At 38.1% G+C, this 24359-nt stretch overlaps 1 protein-coding gene across 4 annotated transcripts in view; it reads right to left on the reverse strand.

The window, feature by feature from the left end:
* spg (dedicator of cytokinesis spg) overlaps positions 1–24359 on the reverse strand; it is a 499880-nt gene that overhangs the window by 240497 nt on the left and 235024 nt on the right. For all 4 annotated transcript variants that reach the window (XM_081742033.1, XM_081742031.1, XM_081742032.1 and 1 more), the window contains exons 4-5: positions 22453–22508; positions 15278–15374 (exon numbers count right to left, since the gene is read on the reverse strand). In XM_081742033.1, coding sequence (XP_081598159.1) covers positions 15278–15374; positions 22453–22508 — 153 coding nt within the window. The remainder of the gene's footprint in view (positions 1–15277; positions 15375–22452; positions 22509–24359) is intronic.

Below are 24359 nucleotides of genomic sequence, written 5' to 3' on the forward strand. Positions count from 1 at the left end.
TCGAGTTTCGAGTCCAGTCGAGTTTGCTAAATGGCTAGCTCGTTCAGCTCGTTTTAACTCCTTTTGAAATCGTGGCCTCATTAGAGTTAACTGAAAAGCGAAAGCTGTGAGAAATGTAAGCAGTAATGTGAAATACTTTTAGTGTTTCTCATGACAGGGGACACTACTCGCATCTCGTCTCGTCTCGATAACAAGATGACAATAGATTTTCATAATGAGACAGCCTCAAATGTCGTGAGCACCAATATATATATATATATATTTGCAATGTCTCAACGCTTCAGAAGAAATATTAAAAAATGATTTACATAAAAACACATAGCCTATTTGAACTGTGTGCCATTTTAGTCCTATCCGTGGGTAAAATGGCATACTAATAATTGTTACTATTTGCACGAGTCGTGAAATGCTCTGTTGAGAAAGAGTTGAAGACAGAGAATAAGAAACTGGTTCTAGCTTTGTGGCATTTGTCTCCTCCATGTAAGGAGAGAACTACTAATGACAAATCTTTTCCTTCTCACTAGTCACTAGCATTACTTGTTGCCTGCATTCATACGTCATTAGCAATCTGGGTCATATCCTTTGCTGTAAAATTGGCCTCCACAAATAATACATGAACTTTAGAGACGAACACATAGCAAATCCATTTTGTAAACTCCCAGTAGAGGAATCATTTCAAGGGGAGGGGGAATTAGCGCTGTTACGAATATACAGAATTACCTTGATGCACGCGTGCACATAATGCAAAACAACAGTTATTCAAGCATATTGCATAACTGTAGCAACTATATGATTCTATAGTACTTTCAGGGGCGGACAAAAGGCCGGGCAACCCGGGAGACTGCCAAGGGCGCCAAAGCGACCCTCAAAAAGTAAAGGAGGTGGGCTGATAAGGGCCATTTTTCGCCCATCAGGCCCGAGATGTGAAATGCATGGTTTCCAATAGTATACCTCATAAAAATAAGAAAACAAATATATTTTGACGGAAAGCGCTATAAGTGAGAGGTAAAAAATAAATAAACAAAGACGTAAGTCGTGTGTTAATGAAGAAACGTAAACACTAATGTCATGAGTTGGAATCCGAGAAAGCAATAGTAAATAGAACACTAACGGCAAGAATAAGAAGAATGAAGTCTACTACGACTATGAGATCAATATGTTACATCGGAAATAATCAGGCATAGATAATAATCAGACAGCTGGAGACACTTGTAGCTAGTTTGCAGATTAGGCATCGTGCTTGCTGTCGTCATCCGAATCGCCACTGGACCATCGTGCAGCGGCGGCGTCTTGTAGTGTATGAGTATATTCTAGACTTGGTTTCTTAACTGCGGTGGAATTGTGGCGCCAGTAAGCCAGAAGCCATAGTACGGAAGCAACATGCCCACAACATCCGACGACCCGTGCGCCTACTTTACATTGACAGTACCACTGAACTCGGAGAACAGAAGCATCGTCATGATGTATGTACAGAGAGTACATACCTTTGTCACTTAAGTGCTCGTGAGTGTAAGGATCGGATACATCAGGTAGCTATTGTTGGTCGTTGTTTTTAATCTTTCCCTCAGTATTGCAATATAACGTATCAATGACTTCCCATCAGTACTTCATTGACGCGTGGTATGTATGATTCTTCGATATATATATCTATTGCACAATTTCATGCCATTCTGCGACTGGTTTTCCAGCTCGCACTTTTACTCATACCACTTTCAGAAATGACACGCCTTCTCAATACTCCATAACGTGTTGTCTCTATTTTTGCTGCCCTACACACATATCTGCGCAAACAATACATTTTTTATATATTTTATTGACATGCTGAGCATGTATTTTCAGTCACAATCGGTAACTAACATCAGAGCTGGAGTCTCCAGTTGAACTCGTACATTACAGCGTATAAACGGTATTCATCGCTCTATACTCTCGCGCAATACATTTTGTTCTCTAATAGGTAGAAGGACACACTGAACCAAAATCAGTTAGTACTCATATCAAAGGCTACACAGCGTTATATTATGACGAGTCAGATTTATTTTGGTTCATCGAATCCTTCTTCGTATAAGCCTCCATCAAAGACAGCAAACATTACCAAAATGTCGCAAAACTCTGAAACCAACTCTTTTTGGGCACTCATTTCTATGACTTACTATTTTCTTTATCACTTATCTATTATTTTTACATATGCAACAGATCTTCTAGTATACAAATACATTGCAAACTTGTCGGAATCGGACACTTCATTTTTCCGTTGTCTGATGGGCGAAAAATGGCCCTTATCCGCCCACCTCCTTTTATAACTTGTTTTCTACCGATTTTTTTTCTTTTTTTTTAATTTTTGGTTTATACTCTTGTAAAATAGCGTCAATTATCATATTTTTCCATTCCACCATGGAAGAAGAGAGTTTCATAATACTAGGGGGAGGGGGGCTGTATCGACAAATGGAGACATGGCACGTAGAAGAAAGTGTGGAGGGGGAGTTGGTATTGTTTATAGCCATGAACTTTTCCCAAGCAATGAATGTTATTGGATTGGATTGGATATATATCTTTGAAAGGGAAGACCAATCGGAAAACGACCATTAGGAAGACCTATGCGCAGATGGGAGGACAATATTAAGATAGATCTCGCAGAGATTGGAATACAAAGTAGAAACTGGATGCAGTTAGCTAAGGATAGAAGTCAGTGGGGAGCTTTTGTGAACGCGGCATTGAACCTCCGGGTTCCATAGGCCATAGAGTTAGTTAGTTAGTTATATCTTTTAAAGTGGTAGTGGAGGGGGAACAGCATATGCAGCACTTACTTTCGATTTCTTACGGTTAGAAACGACACCGCTGCGGCAAATTGTCGGTCTTTGTTAAAAGTAGTGTCTAGGAGACGTTATTGTTTCGCTATGTACTGTACAGTTCTTACCAAATTATCCATTTCGACAATGTTTGTGAAATCGAATATACGACTCTGGAACAACATAGGAGGGGGTTAGGAGTGGCACTACGAAAAAAAAAAAAAAAAAAACACTCACCAGAACTAGGGGGCGCCAAAAAGTCACTTTGCCCGGGTGACTATTTTGCCTTGATCCACCCCTGAGTACCTTTCTATTTAGTATACTGTACATGTAAATATGTTTTAATACTGTAGTATAAATGAGGAAGTCTAGTATGTTTTGACAAATATTTTGAAGAACTGAATCTCCGTCCCCGCATGAGATGACGACACGAAACGTCAGCGCTCAGCATTTATCTTGATTGCTATTATAGTCAGGGGCGGATCCAGGACGGACTTCTGGGGGGGAGGCGGTGGGTTGTAATACTGCCCCAATCTCTGGGATGGGTTTAATTTATATATAAAATAATAAAAAAAATCTTTCCTCTTCTGGGGGGCCGATCGCCTCGATCGCCCCCCCCCCTGATCCGCCACTGATTATGGTGGATAAACCTCCCTCTCTCATTCCAAATTCATTATTTTGTTTTATTTGAAGAGAAACGCTGTTTTGTTTTCATATAACCTGCTTATTAATTGTTTCAAATCTTTGTAGACAATTTCAAATCGGTGCCAAGAGCAACACGACGCTGTTGATAACGAGACATGACATCAATGGTTGTTATCTTCAATCCAATGAAAAGCTTCAACATTAGTCATTTCTTTGGTGAACCAACAAATCTTTACAGAACAATACGAACACAACAATATTTTCTTTTTATTTCTCAGCTTAAAAAAGAAAATAGAGCTCTGTCATAACAGGCTAAAAATAGCGCAATTAGACGCCATTTTTCGATACTTGTGCTTGTAGAGCATAGATAGTCACTTCACAATCGCGGTGAGCTCGGTGAGCTCGCGGTCATTAATTTCAACCAGGCTCGCGATAACTCAAGACTCACACTCGCTCAGATTCTCGCCTACTACCCAGGGGCGTCATTTCAGACTTTGCTTGAGGAGGGCAAGAGCACCACACACAAGATTTTCACGTTTTCTACTAGTATATTAAAGTATATGTATTTCTCAAACTCCTGGGGGGGAGCAATTGCCCCATCCTGTCCCCCTAAATGACTCCCCTGTTACTATCCTTAATGAAGCTTGGGGCCCGCGGTGGCTCAGTGGTAGAGCGTTCACCTCTGGCGCTTGGGGTCCCGGGTTCAAACCCTGCTCCCGCCAAGTGAGCTTTGTGGTGGACAAACACCGTGAGCGTGGGTTTTCTCGGGGTTCTCCCGTTTCCTCCCACTTTCTACATTCCACCATTTCATTCATTTCTCATAATCACCCTCTCCTTTAGCCTAACCGGCATAAGAGTGGGACGTAAAGCTCAAAGATTTCATTTCATTTCATTTAATGAAGCTCGCATGAACTCAGGCCCTGGCTTCTAATCAATCTATAACGCCCGTGTTCTGAAGGCCGATTTACCCAAGCGACAGTATGATCAGCACATCAGCCTCAATTGCCGTCAGAGATCAAGGGGGCGAACCTCCTGCCCTGGTGACCATGCCTTCTCCCAGGTATTGTAATTTAGGCTAAGTAATATAAAAGTATCCTTTCCGGTATACAAAAAATACCTGCCCCCTCAAAATATTTTTTGCCCCTCTGCTTGCTATCCTGAAGAAAATAAAGCTGCACATTTTCCTAACCGTTCTTTCCTTTCTCTTGATATTTACACAGTAAGTAGCTCCCCAATAGTCTCATGACACTACACATGATCTGAAGATTTCCATCGGGGAACTGTTTGAAGTCACCGTCTTACAGGAACCGCTACACTAGCGCACCTAGTATATGTGTATAAGTATCCTGTTCGCAATTTGTTTTCACTGCCATTTCCAAATATAACCAAAAATTTCCTCTCAACGGCACACTGAAGGATTCTACATTCTACAACTCCAAATCTCTCCTGTTTTGACACAACGAATTACGACTAAAAGTGCCCGTATGTGTACGTAATTAATAGTTTCCTTTTATATGAACTTTAAAAAAGAAATAAAATTCCTCTCCGATCTGCATAGGAGGAGAAATTTGTAAGCTTGTCTGAGACAGAACGTTGAACCATAAAATCACCAACTCACCCCAGAAGTCAATTCAGAAACGTTGTTTATCCATGAAAATAACTAAACCCATACTGGCAATGTTTATTTCTTGAAGCTTAGCGTCTTTTCAACACCGAGGCTACAGGAGACGTGATCCCAGTAATAAGTTGAAATTTCAAGGCTCTCTCATCGGGAATCTAATCCCGGATTACGTGCATCAAAGGATGCACGCTAGCCACTAAACCAGACGTATTTGGCAACGTTGCTTCTTCAAATCAACACTCTTCATCTTTCTATTAGAAACAATTTGTAATGGGGCGTGTATGTACCTAATATTTTTATAGACCAGAGTATAGTAGCTTAAATTTACGAAAAAACGAGCACATATGGTTGGGTAGGGGGAGACGCTATATTTTCGAAAATGGTCGAGAGTATATCTGCCAACAATTTTTGCATGACATCACTGACTGCAGCTATAGCTATTGGATTAACCACTGCCGCAAATCCAAGGGGATGAGGGGGACATGTATCACCAATCTTGAAACTGAGGAGACTGTCTCCCAAAAATCCGATTTGAAATGTGTTTTGGGGGGAGAAATGTAATGATTTGTGTCCAACGGCCACAAAGGAAAGTGAGATGAAATTAATGTCTCCCCAAAATAACCCTCAAATATGCCTGCCTCCCAATGTTGAAGACAACTCTGTTCCCTAATCCTCCACAGCATTGTTTTTCAACTTCACAAATATTTTGAACACATCGCTTAAAAAAAAAAAAAAAAAAAAAAAAAAGCCCTCCCAATGTTGAAGACAGATTTGCGCCGCTGGGTTTAATGAATGTAACTGTACTGAGGTTGGAGTTTCAAGCATCTTTATGGAGTATTCAGCCCCTCCTGAAATGGTTTGGCAACGCCACTGCCAACAAGACTTCACTTGGTTAGACTTACAAGGCAAGTTGCAACATTTCATAAAGCTTAAACCACATGGTTAAACATCCAGAAGAAACTGTATCTTTCGCTGAATGAATAGGTTCTTCGTTCATTTGCATAAATACTTCGAAAAAGGGACAGGGTAACTGAGAGAAACCAGTCAATGTGTAGGCTTCATCACAAAAGGAGGAAGGAAGCTTACGTAAGCTGCAAGAATTTCCTTTTAACTGAGAGATTTTGATCAAAGTCTGGGGTCTGGAGAGTTAATCCTAGTGATTTCATTTAATGAGGAATTCCAAAGGGGGAAGAACAAATTCTTTCTCGGCTGCTGTGCCTATGAGATTACGTTGTCAAATCACTCCATCCTTTCTTTACCACAGACAATTCCAAGGACACTGAGCAATGTTGCCAAGCACACGAGACCGAAAAAATCCACCCGTACAAACCCCTAATGTTCAGAATAACGAAACAATTTATTGAAGTATTACACTCTAAACTGAATGAACAACAAATTATTCAATTATATCCAGAATTTTAAGTTGAATAAATGGATAAATATTTAATTTTTTTCTGTATAATATTGAGTTTGTTTCCATCTAAAAGAGGCGTGTCTAACTTCTCAAAAGGGCCAAATATTCATCGGTGAATAATAATGCAGGCCGAAAGATTATATATATATAATTTTTATAGTATTGGTATTAGGATCGCATGGTGGTATTAAGATCAATGTCAGATTAAGATAATTAAAAAAAACTAAATTTACATACAGTATTATGCAAAACTGTAAATTACTAAGTTCTTTTATAATTTTAACGCCTCCGCCATGCTCTCATTCTATTTTTTTTTTTTTTAACGATTTACATAAAATCAGACATATGCAAGAGGTATTGTAGTCAGCAATAAATCACTTAAAAAAAAAAAAAAAAAAAAAAAGAAAAGAAATCTAGACATCCATAATTTATATGTCAGCATTTATGAATACTTTGTATATGATGAAATGAAAAGAATTCAGTTTTGGAGAATTATTTTAATGAGTGTAATGTATGTTTGTAGAATTGTTTCAAATGAAATGAAATGAAATCTGTAAGTTTTACGTCCCACTATTATGTCGGCTAGGCTAAAGGAGACGGTGATGAGAAATGAATGAAAGGGGTGGAATGAAGAAAGTGAGAGGAAACGGGAGAAACAAAAAAATAAACCACGCACACGTTGTTTGTCCACGACAAAGTTCACATGGCGTGAGATGGGATCGAACCAGGGACCCCATGCACCAAAGGTGAACGCTCTACCACTGAGCCTCCGCGGTCCAGAATTGTTTCAACTACCGTTATCATGACAAGGCATTGATAAATATAAAGTGAATACATACCTTAGACTTATAGATGTGGGTTTAATAGAAGTTTTGTAGATAATGCACTTTTAATATTTAAGGTTAAATTAGAACTATTATTTGATATGGACTTTGTTTTTAGTTCAGAGTTGCAATTGCCACGACTTAGGAAATCTAAGTCGTTTTTTTTCTTTCTTGTGTCTAATGCTTAGGTACTTGCTGTACTTGTGATGAAATAGTAAGTACATATACTTATAGGATTATACTTTTTTCATTATGTGTGTTAGTTTATGAACTTTCATGATGTCTTGTGTAAGGGAGATGATTTTAATATGTGGAAACAAATTTAAACACTAAAATACAAATCAGTTTTTACAGATAAAGAATTTTTACGTCAATTATAATTCTCTTAAAATATTTAAAGTTTGTTTTTTCTTTCTTTCTTTCTTTCTTTTTCTTTCTTTCTTTTTTTTACTGTCTTTTGTAAGTCATTTTGAAAGATAATGAACTAAAAGTATAATCAGGGACAAAAGTTTGATAAATTAGTTTAACGTAACAATATTAATGTGGTTAAACGTTACCAAATACATAAAATCTTATCTAATACTGTATTTCTTTAAACTATAGAGGGAACATTGGGAAATCCGGGTTCCTGATTATCTTCTTGGACTGAATCGAGGACTGCAGAAAAATCAGTCAGAGGACACGAGTTGCATATGCCTGATGCAGAGGCACCCTACAAAATCATGACTGATGCAAAGACACAGTAGGAAAACATGACACTAATCTAAATAAGATAAATACATCCACGATAGAAAAATTGCGAGTATGTGGGTGGAGATGACGTATTCCTGCCAGTCCTTCCGGCATAATTTGTTTCCAGTGGGTTCGAAAGAAATAGCCTATCCTATCTATATGGAAACTTGCAATGGTTACTATTTGCTTAAGAAATGAATATTACAACGGAAAAGAGGATTACAATTTTTGTATCACTTTGCTTATTGGTAGCCATTTTCTTTTTTAAAAAAAATTAAAAAAACATTTTTTTCGTAATCAACACAAAAAATTACTGTATTTTGAATTAGTACAGCACTATTTTAAAATGATAAGTATTTATAGTGTATGCTCAAAACACACAACTATGATAAGTTTGATTTCGATGGGATCAAGGGTAGGGTTACCTCTTAGAGTAGAGTATTCCCACTAAAAAAAAGTGGTCCCTACATAAGAAAAGTTTAAGAAACGCTGCTTGGAAATCTTTGAGTTTTACGTCTCACGACTGTAGCGGTTAGGCTGAAGGAGACGGTGATGGTGAGAAAGGAATGCAATGGTGGAATGAAGAAAGTGGTAGGAAACGGGAGAACCTCGACGAAACCCACAAACATGGTGTTTGTCCACCACAAAGCCCACTTGGCGCGAGCTGGGACCGAAGCAAGAATCCCAAGCGAACGCTCTACCGCTTAGCTATCGTGCCCCCTAAGCGCTGCTTTGAAGAGTCGGTAGTTGCAGATGGGAGTAACTTGTGGTTCAGGCCCCTTGTAAAAGAGATTCTGGAAATATTAATTAATTTATTATTAGTTTTTAAAATATTAAATCACCTATTTTCAAAAACTATCATTCTTATTTTTGAGTGGTTTGGAAATAATAATACAGTTATTTAAAAAATATATTTAATACGTAATGTTTGTATCTGCAAAAGAATTCGGAACCCTGTTTGTGGTACAACTAATACGATCTGAAAACTCATTGGATACTATTTAATCTGAGCCTAAACAAGCGATATCGACGATGTTCATTAGCCCGAAAGGCTTGAACCTTGGACAATGCAATTTGTACAGAAAAGAAAAATAAGAATGGTGCGAACGGCACAAACAAAGGAAATAGAATTTTATCCAGTGTACTCTGATTTATTTTCCATTTATTTTTGTTATCTTTATTTGGCAATTGTCTGCCTTTATTTCCTAATCAAATGTGAACTCACATGTTTAAAGTTTAAAGGCCATGAGGTCACGAAAGAACTAATTCATCTACATTGTTTTGCAAAAGAGCAGTAACAGTAACAAATACAAACACCTCTGCCATCTATCCGCCGTTGGGCGAACTTGCAAGTGAAAAAATACCTGGTCATGATTATCAATCCAGTCAACGAAGGCCACAAAAAAGTGATACGAAAATAAAAATATGTGGTTTTGGAATTTGGCACTGTTTTTTTTTTTTTTTTTTTTTTTTTTTTTTTTGAGATGGAGTCTCCAAATAATACACTGAAAGTCCCAGAAGATGCGAGATCGGGGATCGGTGGAAGGGGGGGCGGGGTTAAAGGTAGTATTTTCAAATATTTTTTTTTCTTATACTGAATGTTTACTAATGAACTTCAACTAATGTTTTCCTTATATAACTAGCTATTATATGTTTAAAATACAGTGTTCTAAATCATTACGCTTGTAAGTGATTTTCTTTAAAATTGCTTAAGTATTGTGCAAAGTATCTCAAAAGCTATGAGGTTTAAGGGGGTAGACAACTAAATATTTTTCAAAAATTAACAATTTTTCTTTTGCCAGTTTTTCGTATCCAGTATCGCATCGCAGTATCGTTTTCCAAAAAGAGATAATGATATGTAACTTACCACAATAATAGATAATGTTATTCTACACCCGAAAATACAAATCGGAAGAATTTTCAGTGTTGCCATCCATAGAAATTACAATGTGACCAGAATTTGAATTACCCCAAAATCTAAGTTAAGGCAGCGACTAGAAAAGTAAACTCAACGATAATTGATGACTTATGACGCTATCTGTGTTCCTCGTTAACTACTTTTTAAATAATATTTGTATTTATTTGGTAATAACTTATATACGTAATTACAAAATAAATAAGTTATTACCAAATAAATACAAATATTATTTAAAAAGTAGTTAACGAGGAACACAGATAGCGTCATAAGTCATTAATTATCGTTGAGTTTACTTTTCTAATCGCTGCCTTAACCTAGATTTTGGGGTAATTCAAATTCTGGTCACATTGTAATTTCTATGGATGACAACACTGAAAATTCTTCCTATTTGTATTTTCGGGTGTAGAATAACATTATCTATTATTGTGGTAAGTTACATATCATTATCTCTTTTCATTCACGAAAAACTGGCAAAAGAAAAATTGTTAGCTTTTGAAAAATATTTAGTAGCCTGTCCCCTTAAGAAAAATTAAAAAAAAAAAAAATCAAGCCCTATTCGCCGTAGTATTAAGCTTGATTAACGCGTGAAAGTAAACTTCCGTATTTAGAAACACGTTAGTGCAGCTAGCAACCAGGGCTGGACAGAAGTTAAAAACTATGAAAGGGGGGGGGCATCCAGACCCCAGACTATGATTAGTAAATCATGAGTTAACTATAAACTTTCAAATACATATAAATAATACTTTCAATTATTTTTGTCATTCAAAAACTGGGGAGCCTAGGCTAGATCCGCCACTGTTAGCAACGATTCATATTAAAAAAAAAAAAAAGCCAGGCATAGCTTTTCTGTAGGGTTCTCCAAAGTTTATTCTCAACTTATCGCAGGATCTCTATAGAAATTCCTTCTACTTTTTCACATTCGTTGTTTCAACCCCTGCAATGTGTGGAGTACTGGAACCTGGAAAACTTGGGATTCCATATACCCCAGAGAAAATATCGCATACAGAAAAACATATCATCAATTCAATAGAAGCGCCTGGAGCTGGAAACACGTCAGACGTTTGGGTTGGAAAACGTCAAGCGGCTTTTGATGGTTTGTGTTAGGTCAAACTCTATACTAGGAGAGAATGAGTAGAATGACAGATGTGATAGTGTAAAAAGGTCGATCTCTCTGATTTCCAAAGAGGACAAATTGTTGGCGCCCAAATTGTTGGCGCAACCGTGACGAAAGTGGTAAATGTGTTGGGTGTGTTCCGAGAGATAATGCAAAACTCACGGGAAAACCACATCGGAGAAGAGGAACAATGGTCGGAAGAGAGCTTTCAATCAAAGGTTCCGCAAATATTAAAGCGGATTGTCACTGAGAACCATCGTGCGACTGCGGTGCAAGTCATGAAGGAAGTGAAGCAGCATGTCACAACCATGGTCGATAATCACATCCACTGCATGTTACAACATTGACATACGGACTCGGGTTGCACGGGCGAAACCGCCGGTAAGTGACCAGAACGTTTTAGAACAACGCCAATGGTACGGGGAACCTTGAACATGGACAGCTGACGACTAGAAATACGTGATGTGGTCGGTTAACGCAGGCCTTGTTTATGTGTGATGGACGTCCAAAGAAGCATATGATCTGCAGTCTCCGTCCAACCGCGAATAATTATAATAGAGACGGCTCTGTGATCCTGTGGGATTGGTTTTTAGTGTATCCTGTGCTGATACTTATCGGTCACATCACTGCCTGCAACTATGTCACCATTTAGAGCGTGATGTCCATCCTATGATCCAGTTGTCACTTCCCAATGATGCCATGTTCAAGCATGATAACGCTCATTCACACTGCTGGAGCGTCTGCGGCGTCATTTGAGGAACATTGGGATTAAATTGAACACCTTTTTCTTGGTTCCGTTTGCACTGCGAGTGGAATGGTGTAATATTTCACAGTCACGACTCCATTCCACGTCGCATCGGAGCTACACTGAGGCCGAAGCTATATTAATCTGGTAAGTTCCACTTTTTGCAGGTGTTTCCATTCAATTGATACGTTTTCGTGTAGAGTCATTTGAACTTACAGTCCTACAACTGTATCCTCTTTCGCTCTCCCTGTTTTTCCTTCCACCGTACTTTCTATCATGTTCCTCTTGACACAATTTGTTCTTAGGAAATGTCCTAACCAATTTCATGTTTTTAATTTCATTTAAAGTCATTTTTCTCTCCCCTATTACTTCTAACACTTCCTCAATCGTTATTTTTATTTCAGTCCCTAATATTCTGCGTTCTTCTCCACAACCTCAGTTCTAAAACGTCCATACTCAGCCTCGTCTATAACATTCAGCCTCTGAAACGTTCAGTCATTTGTTTAAAATGTATGAAAGGAAGAGTGGTCTGTGTTACAAAAATAGTATTTCAAGAAAACTGGTCTCATCGTTACGTATCTCTCATGTTATCTTATGAAGGCAAGAATAAGACTTTTATTTATAGCTTCTTAGTCAGTTGAGATACACATATCCCACTTTTCCAGCAAATAGTTCTATATTTTTCGGACCTGTGGTAACAGTATCTAAAAAAATTCAAAAAATCTAACATAGACCATTCTTGCTTTCAACGCCCCATTGGAAAAATAAGCAGTCAAGAATTGAGGTGAATTTAAGTTAGCCCTCGAAAAATTATCTCCCCCCCCCCGCTTTCTTAGTGTTCTGGCCACGGTCCTGCTCCACACAGGCTATAAATGATTATAGAAAACTAGGAATTAAGTAGATAAATAGATGATTAAGGATATGGAATAATAATGGCTTGATCACACAGAGTAAGCAGTCGCACATATTATATTATATTTATTCGAAGAAGGTATCTCATTCCGTACAGCAGGCGTCTTCAGTTCTTCAGGCACTGCGGATCACGCAATGGTGGATCATTAAGCTATTTTCCGGTAATTAGAACTTTATTTCCTTATCAGATTTTCATATTAAGATTAAAATTATTGAAAGGACGCGAGTCACGGCAAAGAGGCCATGATCGTTGAAGTTGTAACACAAAATTACAGAATTAGATATAAGTTTCCCAGTTCCATAAAAACTAGCTTTAGCAACCATCAAAACTTATTTCGATAATTACTGCAAGAAATTAAAACTATTTTTGTTCCTTTAAAACTCTATACTTCCTTAATACTTATAATTTGTTCGTCGTATATCTTAAAACCACATCTAGCATTGATGGTGTCCTTACTTATTACGGTATATCTTAGCAGCCTAAATGTACAGCGGGGGACACTTCTAAATGGCACAGCCATATGGAGATTTACGGCTAAGGTGTACCATTTAGAAGTGTCCCCCGCTGTACAAGTATGCCTACAAAATTTTAACAGCATAAATATGCAGGTCTGGCTACCAAAAAATGATATCTTACGTATCGGACCATTGTCCTTAACAACACACACATATTATCGTTGCAAATTCTCCCTGTCCTAATCCGTTCTCCGGACAACATTGTACAGTACAAATATACAGTATCCTCTTGCTTACTATAGAAATCAGTACGGAGCATACGTTATCCGTATGCTACATACGCACTGCCCTTAGATGTTACATCATACCGTTGCAGGATGTTTGACATCTAACAGTTTTCTGTATATCACATGCATATACTTTGTCAGCTATATGTTATTTACGTCCATTCGTATGTGAGATCCTGACCGCCTACATGGTTTCATACGGAAAGTACGTATAGATGGAACACTTATACGGAAAGTATTATAAAACATGCGTTTTTAGTTATACGTCTGATGTACGTTAAGTCCAAAAACTACAGGAATTACGCATGTAACCTATCTTTTTAAGTACGCCACCTACAACTTTTTTCTCAGTGATAAATAACCAAACTCTCTACCTTAATTTCCTTGCTCAGTTCGCTCTCGCATATTTCCACTACGTCTAAACAGGAGAGAAAAAAATCTTTTATAATAATCACTTTTCGTTTTATATAAGGAAGGTTACAGGCTCGGAAAGCATTTACGAGTTGTTTCACACACACGCATCTGAACTGCCCAGATAACTTATATGTATCATATAACCCTTGAGCAGAAGTCGCACTCCCCGAGGGTCATAAAAGAGACTTTATAGATCCATCTGTTTCCAAAGAGAAGAAACATTTTCAAACATTTCGACTCCAAAAGATTTACACACCTCTGGAGCTTTCTCTGTTGCCTTGGAAACGAGAGGACAAGAAGAAAAGAAGCATCGAAGCGTACATTCAATGCGTTCTGTTCTTCATCTTCATTTTCCCATCGTTTTCTTTATGTCCTTTCTCGATTACTTCTTTTTACGTCCAAATGTTTCTAACTTTGACAATACCTTATGGCTGGAGCCACAGCAGCCAAAACTTTCAACGCCTCACATTACTCCCTCTGGTTCTCGAGATCTAAATTACGTGGATCTGAAAGAACCTATAAAGGGTTTTTGAAAGGAATTACGTTACGGTACAGTCATCCTCAGAAGTACCGATACATGGCCACATATTTTTACTTGTTCTTTTATTTGAACACATCTACTCATTTGTAGCGTTGCTCAGACTTTTTTCCAAATGAGTACTACTTTAGTGAGAATGTTGAACGGGCACTTGTTCCCTTTGAAAGCAGGTTTATCTTCTAAAAAATCGTTTGAACATACGTTAATACCATTATAATTACATTTTCTACTGTAATATTAATTGAAGTTTCCTTAATCTTAAATTCGTATTCACAGGAGAAATACGTAATAGTTTCTCTTAATAATTAAAGGTTATCAAGATTTTACGGAGTAAAGAGGATGATAAGTTTCATAAAATGTGAGTCCTGGGAGAGGAAGTGAAAATCGCTTCCTTATATATACGAGGTGCGTTCGGAGAGTACCCTCAGATTGGTCACTGTGCTTGAAGTAGTGGGGGCAGTGTGCTACCATCTCTGCACAGACGTGCGCGGTAGATCAATCTGCGTGGGGTCCTGGTTCGATGTCTGACCAAGTAATTTTGTGGCAGACAACATCATGTCCGTGGGCTTTCTCAAGAGTACTCCCGTTTCCTCCAACTTCCTTATTCCACCAATTCTTTCATCGTCATCCATTTGCTTTAACCATCGTCTCCCTTAGCCTAAAGGACATAATCACGAGATCTTAAACTGAAAGATTTCATTTCATAAAGGGTGTTATACGAGGAGGCCCTCTTTGGAAAATGTACAATCAATCTTGCGGCTTCGAGTGAGAATGCATAGTGTCTCTTATGAAACAACATTACGTATCTGCTGTTTAGGATTTTCTTTCTAATATGAATGCTAAATAATAAAATGTCAAATAAAACACGTACCACATAATGCCTCTTCCAGATGTTGCCCCATTCTCGTAATACTGACGTCACTTCTCGGACGACAGGGTCCTCCACGGGCGTCACCGTCTCAAATAACCTGCAAAATACAAAATATAGAGTAATACCAGATGCAATACCAGACAACTACTGTTATTATATGAGATAAACTCAATGTGTACTGTAAAATTGCCCTTTTTATTATAAAATTCCTGTTATATGCAATAAACATCAAGTTACTATAAGAGTGGTCCTAAGACCAATACAAAGTTTTTATATAATTTGGGTAAATAGGTGTTTTCAAGCCCAGGCAGGTAAAGAAAGGATTTTTTACAGAGCTCTAAGCAAACTAAGTGGAAGTGGTTTAGGAATTTTCAGTGCTCCAGGCAAGTAAAAGAAAAAAATGAAATAAAATCTTTAAGTTTTACGTCCCACGGTTATGCCGGTTAGGCTAAAGGAGACGGTGATAATGAGAGATGAGTGAAATGGTGGAATGAAGAAAGTGGGAGAACCCCGAGAAAACCCACGAGCACGGTGTTTGTCCACCACAAAGTCCACACAGCGCGAGCTGGGATCGAACCAGGGACCCCAAGCACCGGGTGTGAACGCTCTACCACTGAGCCACCGCGCCCCCTAAAAGAAAAAGAACAAGATTTGTATCTCACAGAGCCCTAGGCAAACTAAGTGGATAGGAAACCTCAGAGCTCTAGGCAAGCTAAAAGACTTGTGTTGGGTTAGATTTTTCAGAGCTCCAGGCAAGCTGAGAGAAGGTATTTGACCAGCAAAAACTGATATCGATAGAGGTGTTAAGGGTGTTTTATACGTTTTTTTTTGACAGTGGGGCGCTAGTCTTTCTCTTTTGTCACATGATTTGTTAATGATGATGATTTCTATTATCCTGCTTTTTGTAGTGAAAAACACGTGGTTTATTTGTAAATAAGAAGCACGTGTTGATGCTTACAAATATAGACCAGCATACGATGTAACAGTACTCTCGATGCTAGTGGTTCGATTCCATGTTAAGCTCTAGGTCCACGTCTCATATAGCCTCGCTACTGAAACGGATGCTAATCTGAAAATCAAATCAAATCAAATCGATGCAAGTAATGATAACTACGATGAATACAACGGACATGTGATTTTTTAACATCTTTTATTTACACGTAGGTTATGTGTCACGTTAGGGAAAAACGAACTTCTAGATACTATTTGTTACTTCACGGTTGATTGCTTCGTGCCTTCTGCTTTATTGAGAGGTTATGATAATATTCTGACTACAAAGATATTTATACACTTTACAACTCTTTCTCGATCACGCGCTATGGCAAAAGTTCTCAGGAACGGGTTGATATGGTTACTGTATATGTATCAACAGTATCAACATTTTGCACGGATAATGCACTAGATCAGCCCTGCCCACGGCGAGCAGATAGTGGAAACTCTCCTCGTGAACGCCCACGAGCATTCTACGGGCAAATACCATTGTTCGTGCTTCGTGGATCTTCGGGTTTCGTCCTTAGAGGAGCGGAAGTGTTGTCAACCTTGGCGGTAATCACTAGCTTACCAAAAAAAAAAAAAAAAGTATGTATGGTAACTGATTGCCATTTAGTGTAAAGTGTTTTTTTACAATGTGGTAACCGTTAACTATAGACAATACAAACTTGTAACAGCAATCAAATGATAAACTATGTACGTTCCTTTTCTTCTTTTTTCTTTCCTTTTGTTAAAGAAGGATGTGGGTTTGTTATATCCGAGTGTGGGTTTGTTATATTATGTTGTTTCGCTTTTTAGGAAAAGAGATAATCTGTTGATACGAAAAAAAAAAACTGTAGCACTTGTTTATAATTATCTAAGTATTATCTCCAGAAAATTAGCTTATGCATGTATGTGTGTACGAATAGGCTTAGCAAGGGGTTGGTTGTGGAGATTAGAAGCCACTATTACACTATCAATAGGAAGAATAGTATTTCTTACTCCACTTTTAAAGTTACTTTGATCGCAAAGAATCAAACAAAATATTAAGAGAGCCAAAGAGATTTTCCACTTTTAAGTGTGAACGTTAGTGACTGCAATTAGTTTTTTTCTTCTTTCTTTAACAAGGAGTGTCTTTTTAATAAGGAAAAATGTATTGTCCCTGGCTGGTTGCTTGCCGGTGGCTTGTTAAAAGTGAAAAAGAATGTTAAATCATTTCAACGACTGAAGCTACACGCTTGTCTTTCTTCGATAGTTACTGACTGATTTTGAAAGTCACAATGTTGTAGGCCTACTGTAATAGCGTAGGCCTACTGTAATAGCGTAGGTCTACTGTAATAGCGTAAATTCGAAAGGAAACGTTCCAACTGAATGATACGAACAATTATTCCCAATGTCTTGAACATGAAACGTGGGTTGCACGGATAACGCTTAAAGTAGGCTGGACTGCACTGGAATTTCCTTCCGGCAAATTAGTGTTTGGTCGGAACTCAGTTCTTCTGTGTAATTGTCTCTTAACAACATTTGAATATTTCTTTTAGATAATAATAACTAACTAACTCTATGGTCTATGGAACCCGAAGGTTCAATGCCGCGTTTACAAAATATTTCCACTAACTTATGTCTTTAGCCAACTGGATCCAGTTTCTACTCTGTACTCTTATTTCTGCAAGATCAATCTTAATATTGTCTTCCCATCTACGCCTAGGTCTTCCTAGTGGTCTTCTTCCAATTGGGTTTTCAGTTAAAATTATGAAAGCGTTTCTAATTTCTTCCATTCTGGCTACATGGCCTGCCCACCTCAGCCTTCTACACTTAATAACTCTAATAATGTTAGGTGGGCGGTATAAACTATACAATTCCTAGTTATGAATTTCCTCCAATCCCCATTTTCATCCCTCTTTGGTCCGAATAATAATAATAATAATAATAATAATAATAATAATAATAATAATAATAATAATAATAATAATAATAATAATAATAATAATAATAATAATGCGTATTATTATTATTATTATTATTATTATTATTATTATTATTATTATTATTATTATTATTATTATTATTATTATTATTATTATTATTATTATTATTTTCAACCTCCCGTCGTTCTCCTATCAATCTAGCAACGAAAGGCGTTTACAACTTAGCAAACGTGAAGCGAATGACAAGTTATAGACCGAGTGCTAATGTAATACAACGTCACGAATTGTGTAAGCAAGCTAAAAAGGTCTGAAACAATTCGTTTCCGATTTTTGCAGTCGTTTTTACGTCTGTAAGATGACATGTTTAATATTAGTTTCTTTCTTTCTTTCTTTCTTGTTCATTTGTTAGTTACTTCAACGCTAACTGTAACCTCTATCATGCGTCTTCCTCGACCAAAAAACGTACCAATTTTATTTCCTGCAGTGTTTTCGCGTCACTGCTTTCGAAATGGGGAGTGGGAGAGCACACCTGCACATTTCACGCTTGCGTCTGCTCAATGCTTATCATCGTGCGAATTTCTGGCCAGGCTTGGCCATAGGTTTTTTGCCATCATGTGTGGTTGGCAACACTTATCGGATGCAGTGGAAGAAGCGAAGCTAGCAGCACCTGTGCTCACCTGTTCTTATCTTCGCTCGTACTCGCTCACGCTTTGGCTCCGGGAGCCAATTCATGGACAGGCCTGCACTAGATGATGTATTAGTGCATACGTCTGCATGATTTGAGATCCACTGGTGAATTACTGACTGAGATATCGTGCACAGCGTTTTCAACAATTGAGTGCTCACAACAATGGAAATAATAAGGAAATCAAAATTTTGCACGGATAATGCACTAGATATTGTACTAGTACATACGTCTGCGTGATTTGAGATCCATTCGTGAATTACTGACTGAGATATTGTGTTCCGCGTTTTCAACAATGAATGGTTGTAACAATGAAAATAATGACTAAATCAAAATTTTGCAAGGATAATGCACTAGGTAATGTTGAGCTACGATAATGTTCTAAGTTTGGTTTTATTATTGCTTTAAATAATGTAGTTATTGTGTTTCAATCTGTTTTTTATTTTCTAATATACTTCTATTGGCCGAGAGTTGCGCCATCTAATGGCTCAGCTTCAAACTACTTAGAAGTATTGAAGAACCTAAATATGTATACAACTGGAATAAGCTTAATGACTATATTTTGTTCTTATTAAGTACAATAATAGCCGCAATCACACGAATGTCCTACTTCTGGCCACACACATTTTCCACTCCCTGGCAAGGGCGCCGATTTCTCGATAAATTTGAGGGGGCCCATTCAGATGCAGAAGGCATATATGAGTATTTTAAGACAAATTGCATTCAAATCATGCCAAATATTGTATATTCACAAATACAATGAGGGGGCCTACATGAGCTTTAGGGGGGCTCGGGCCCCCCAAGATCGGTGCCCTTGTTCCTTGGTCGAATTAGTCTTTTAACTTTCGGTGTATCTAACTGAAATACAATACTACCAATTTAGTTACTTTTTCTTTTTTTACAAATCTTAAGAGATCTAAATTAACAATGCCTTTAAAAATTAATATAGCTAACTTTTTATAACATGTTAGTAACTTTTAAATATTTTTAGATATAAGTTCACCATTACTCACTAACGTAACATACAATAGCCTATATTTTTAAAGTATTAGTATTTATACAGGGTGTAACTTAATTAATGTAACAAACGTTGGGAAGTGATTCCTGACACAGAGATAAGCAATAAAGATCCTATGAACTTATAACATATTGGGCGTATTGGGAGACTTAGCGAAGGCTGAAACAGTAAGTTCAAAGCGGTAGATATCGAAAACCGGCGTCTTCTCACTTTGCCTAGTTCCCATTTTGCTTAACGCTTTATCAGCTGTCAATGGCAGATAATAATCACATCCACCATTTTAGGTGAAATGCCAATTCTCATTTAGCCTAATTCCCATTGCGCCTAACGATCTTATCAGGAAGGAAATACTTCCTATAGGCCCTATAGAAGATCTGAGAGCGCAAGGTTGCACGTACAGGTACAGGGAGCACCGACCTCCGTAAGTCAGTGTACCAAGAGAGATCGTCCTGTGTACATTGGCAGCTCTGTGCAGTTGGTGCTATTTTGACCACATGCGTTACGTAGAACAACGAGTGAACGTGAAATTCTGTGTGAAACTATGCAAATCCGCCATAGGCATGCTTGACATGGTTCGGCACATATACGGTGATGCTGCAATGAGTTGTTTGAGGTGTTTTGAGTAGCACATGAGCTTCACGAGCGGAAGACGACGAGAAATCAGGACGACATTCAACAAGCACAATGCCCGAGAACATCGAAACCATTCGGCAACTTATGCATTAGGATAGTCGGACAACAGTCCACAACATTGCAGCCATTGTCGGCGTGTCATACGGAACACTGCAGACAATACGCACGTCTGATTTGAAGATGCGCTGTGTTCCTGCTAAGTTCATCCCCAGCTGCTGACTCAGGAGCAGATGGAACACTGCGTCGAAGTCTGTCAAGAACTCCGTCAGCGTGCCGTTGATCAAACATCCTTCATGTCGAGGATCATTACTGTGACAAAACTGGGCGTGCGGGTACGACTCTGAGACAAAGTAACAGTCTTTACAGCAGAAGAGTCCATCATCTCTACGACAGAAAAAGGCCAGGCAGATCCACAGTTCGACAAAATGTATGTTCATCGTCTTTCTCGACTTTCGCGGCATTGTGCATTATGAATTCGTTTAGATCGCCAACAGCGAGATCTACAGTTCTACTGCCAGGTTTTGGGGAGTATAACGAAGGACAATCGGCGAAAGTGACTGGATCTGTAGCGTGCGAAAAACTGGCTGCCCCCTGACGACAATGTACCGGTCACTATGCTCTCCTCACACGTGAGTTTCTCACTAGAATCAAGACAATCGATATTCCGCACCAACCCTACTCGCCAGCTTTGGCTCCTGTAGAGTTCGCCACCTTCCTGGAGCTGAAGATCCAGCAAAGGTCACTGTTTAGACATCACTGCGAGGATCCAGCGTGAATCGCAGAATGTACTCGACACTCTTCGAAAAGAAGACTTCCAGGACACATTCCAGCAGTCGCAGAAATCTGAGAGCGCTGTACAGGATGACTATTTTGAAGGTAATAGTTTGTAAACGTAGATGAATAAAGTTCTTTCTTATAAACAGAACTAGTCTCGAAAATTTTTGATATCACCTCGTATAGTTCCTAGGTCTTTACGATAAGTTTGCCTAACTTAATGCATTTTTAGAGACCTCTACAATACTAAAAAGCAAGTGAGAAAAACGAGTCAATGTACGTAGGAAGAAATGTAGTGACGAATACTATAATCACGATATGACGTATTTCAAACAATACAAGTAGGAACAAAGTTACAAAGGATCGAAAATCCAATATTTTATAAAAAGGTTTATGTAGGAAACGTGCTTAGCAGAGCCATAACTTAGATTCTTTCTGAAGGAAGAGGGGGGAAGCATTAACATTTGGGCCCCCTAGAAAAAGTTGTTTTTCGAAAATAGGCCCCTTCTTTCCAAGTTTCTCTTATTCTTTGCGGGCCCTCCGGAGCCTGTGGGCCCTCCCGCACGACAAGGTCTGCGGGGCCATTAGTTACGCCTCTGGACCCGTTCTATACATGACAAATTAATTAAAGGGACAATATTAACAAATCTCAAAGCCATACGAATAAGTATTATTTCTAGGGCCCCTAATAGTAGACTTTTTTTTTTTTTTTTTACTGAAATGGCCCCACGACTTATTTTTGTTTTATTTACTTTTTGTGTGCTGTTTTGTTTATGTAATGTAGTGAACTTGTTTGATGTTTCATTTATAATTTCATGTTCGTATCGTATATGGAGTAATAAAATTTTGTCTTAAAGTGGGGCCCACTCAAATGGCGGGGAGCTTCCCTAAGGAACAGTAGCCCTCCTGTCCCCACAAGTTACGGCCCTGCTGCTTAGGCAGTATCATATCCAATGATATAGATAGTTTACAGTGAGTGTAAATATTATAATGCCATTTGTAGCAATTTGATATCTCAACATGTTCCAGAGATATGATACACATTGATAAAATTTGTAAAATTGCTCTCCTAATTGCAATTACCTAAAGACTGTTGCTGTAATGCTATTTTGAAGTAACTACAATACTTTAAAACAAAACAAATGTATAGAATGAACACGCTACTTACCCTTCATTGTCAACTTTAAAAGGCTTCAAGTGGATGTAAGAGGCAGGAAATATTCCCTGAAAAACAAAATACACACACAATAAGATTACAAAAATAATCTACAATATTCACGAGAAGAACATATGTTTCAACCCCCACATGAAAAGAATAATTTTACAAAGAAAAAATCCCATAATAGTTAGTTAGATAGAGTTTAGCATATCTTTCAGCAATGTGGCTTTATGAGACGTGGACCTACAGGTTAATGCATGATCCGAACATAAGCTCCCCCCGGAAATCGAACTCAGATCTCCCATGCCTTTCGAGCAATACATAGTGACTTATTGTGAATGGTAGACCGTTTAAAATCAAGCCTCATTTGAAACAAAACGAGGTACTAGTCATGATCCTAGGATAAATAGGCATGTGTCAAAAAATTTTCGAAAATTGGAATTCTTCCGTTATTTACACATTTTTAGTCAATTAGTTTAGTAAAGTATGTACAGTATTGTCACTATTTATCCTAAAATCATGAATTGTATCTCGTTCTCTTCGGAATAAATCAGAGTTTCAAACGGTACCACTCACATGTCGGTATGATGTACCTGAAGAGAGAAAATTTCCTTTTCTTTTTTTTTTAAAAAAAGGTATTTCTTGAAAAAAAAACCCTTTCCAAAGTTTGGGACCCTTTGGGCGCCCCCTGTGTTAAATCTCGTATCACAAAATCACCTGCAACATACAACATAGTGTATATAATATCTATGCAAAATATCAATCTGATATCTTGAAAACTCAGAGCGGGAAAAATATTTTCCTACGTATAGAGAATATCCCATGTTCCCCTATACAGGGCCGGATCAAGGGGGGGTTAGGGGGCCTCAGGTCTCCAGGTGGACAGAGGCCTCCACTCGGATCAAAATCTCAACTGGCTATCTAAAAAGAATCATGAAGATACAGTCACCATCATAAAATAAAATATGACCAAAAATATGAAACATATTCCCTTAAATTTCCTACTGTACTTTCACAGAAATGTATTAGGTGAAGTTAACAGGCGCCACATATTTTTTTAGCCCCAGACCTTCAGATGGGTTAATCCAGTCCTGCCCCTATATCATGACAGAAACACATAAAAAATTTCTGACACATCCCTATTCATTCGCACAGATATTACACACACTATGTAGTGTGTTTTAGCGTTAACAAAAGGGGCGCCCAAACTTTGAAAGAAGGGATTTTTAGGAATTTTTTGGTACCGACATGCGAGTGGTACCGTTCGAAAGGCTGATTCATTCCGAACAGAACGAGATACGATTCATGGTTCTATGATAATTAGGGATGTCTCAGGGAATTTTTATATAATATCCTGTTCTCTGTCATGATGAAAAGAACGTAGGATATTCCTTACAAATAGGGAAATATTTTTCTGCTTTCAGTTTTCAAGATATAAGATTAAAATTTTGGCAGGTATTACATACGTTACGTAGTATGTTTCATGTGATTTTGGAATCTGAGCGTTAATACAGGGGACGCCCAGAGGGGGACAAAATTTGAAAAAAAGATTTTTTCTCAAAATTCCCATTTTTGGAGAAAAATGAAATGAAATCTTTGAGTTTTACGTCCCACGGTTATGCCGGTTAGGCTAAAGGAGACGGTGATGATGATGAGTGAAATGAAGAAAGTGGGAGGAAACGGGAGAACCCCGAGAAAACCCACGAGCACGGTGTTTGCCCACCACAAAGTTTAGAGGGGGACAAAATTTGAAAAAAGGATTTTTTTCTCAAAATTCCCATTTTTGGAGAAAAATGAAATGAAATCTTTGAGTTTTACGTCCCACGTTTATGCCGGTTAGGCTAAAGGAGACGGTGATGATGATGAGTGAAATGAAGAAAGTGGGAGGAAACGGGAGAACCCCGAGAAAACCCACG

This window comes from Thermobia domestica, chromosome 16, assembly GCF_964235325.1.
Source record: "Thermobia domestica chromosome 16, izTheDome1.hap1.1, whole genome shotgun sequence".
NCBI lineage: Eukaryota > Metazoa > Arthropoda > Insecta > Zygentoma > Lepismatidae > Thermobia > Thermobia domestica.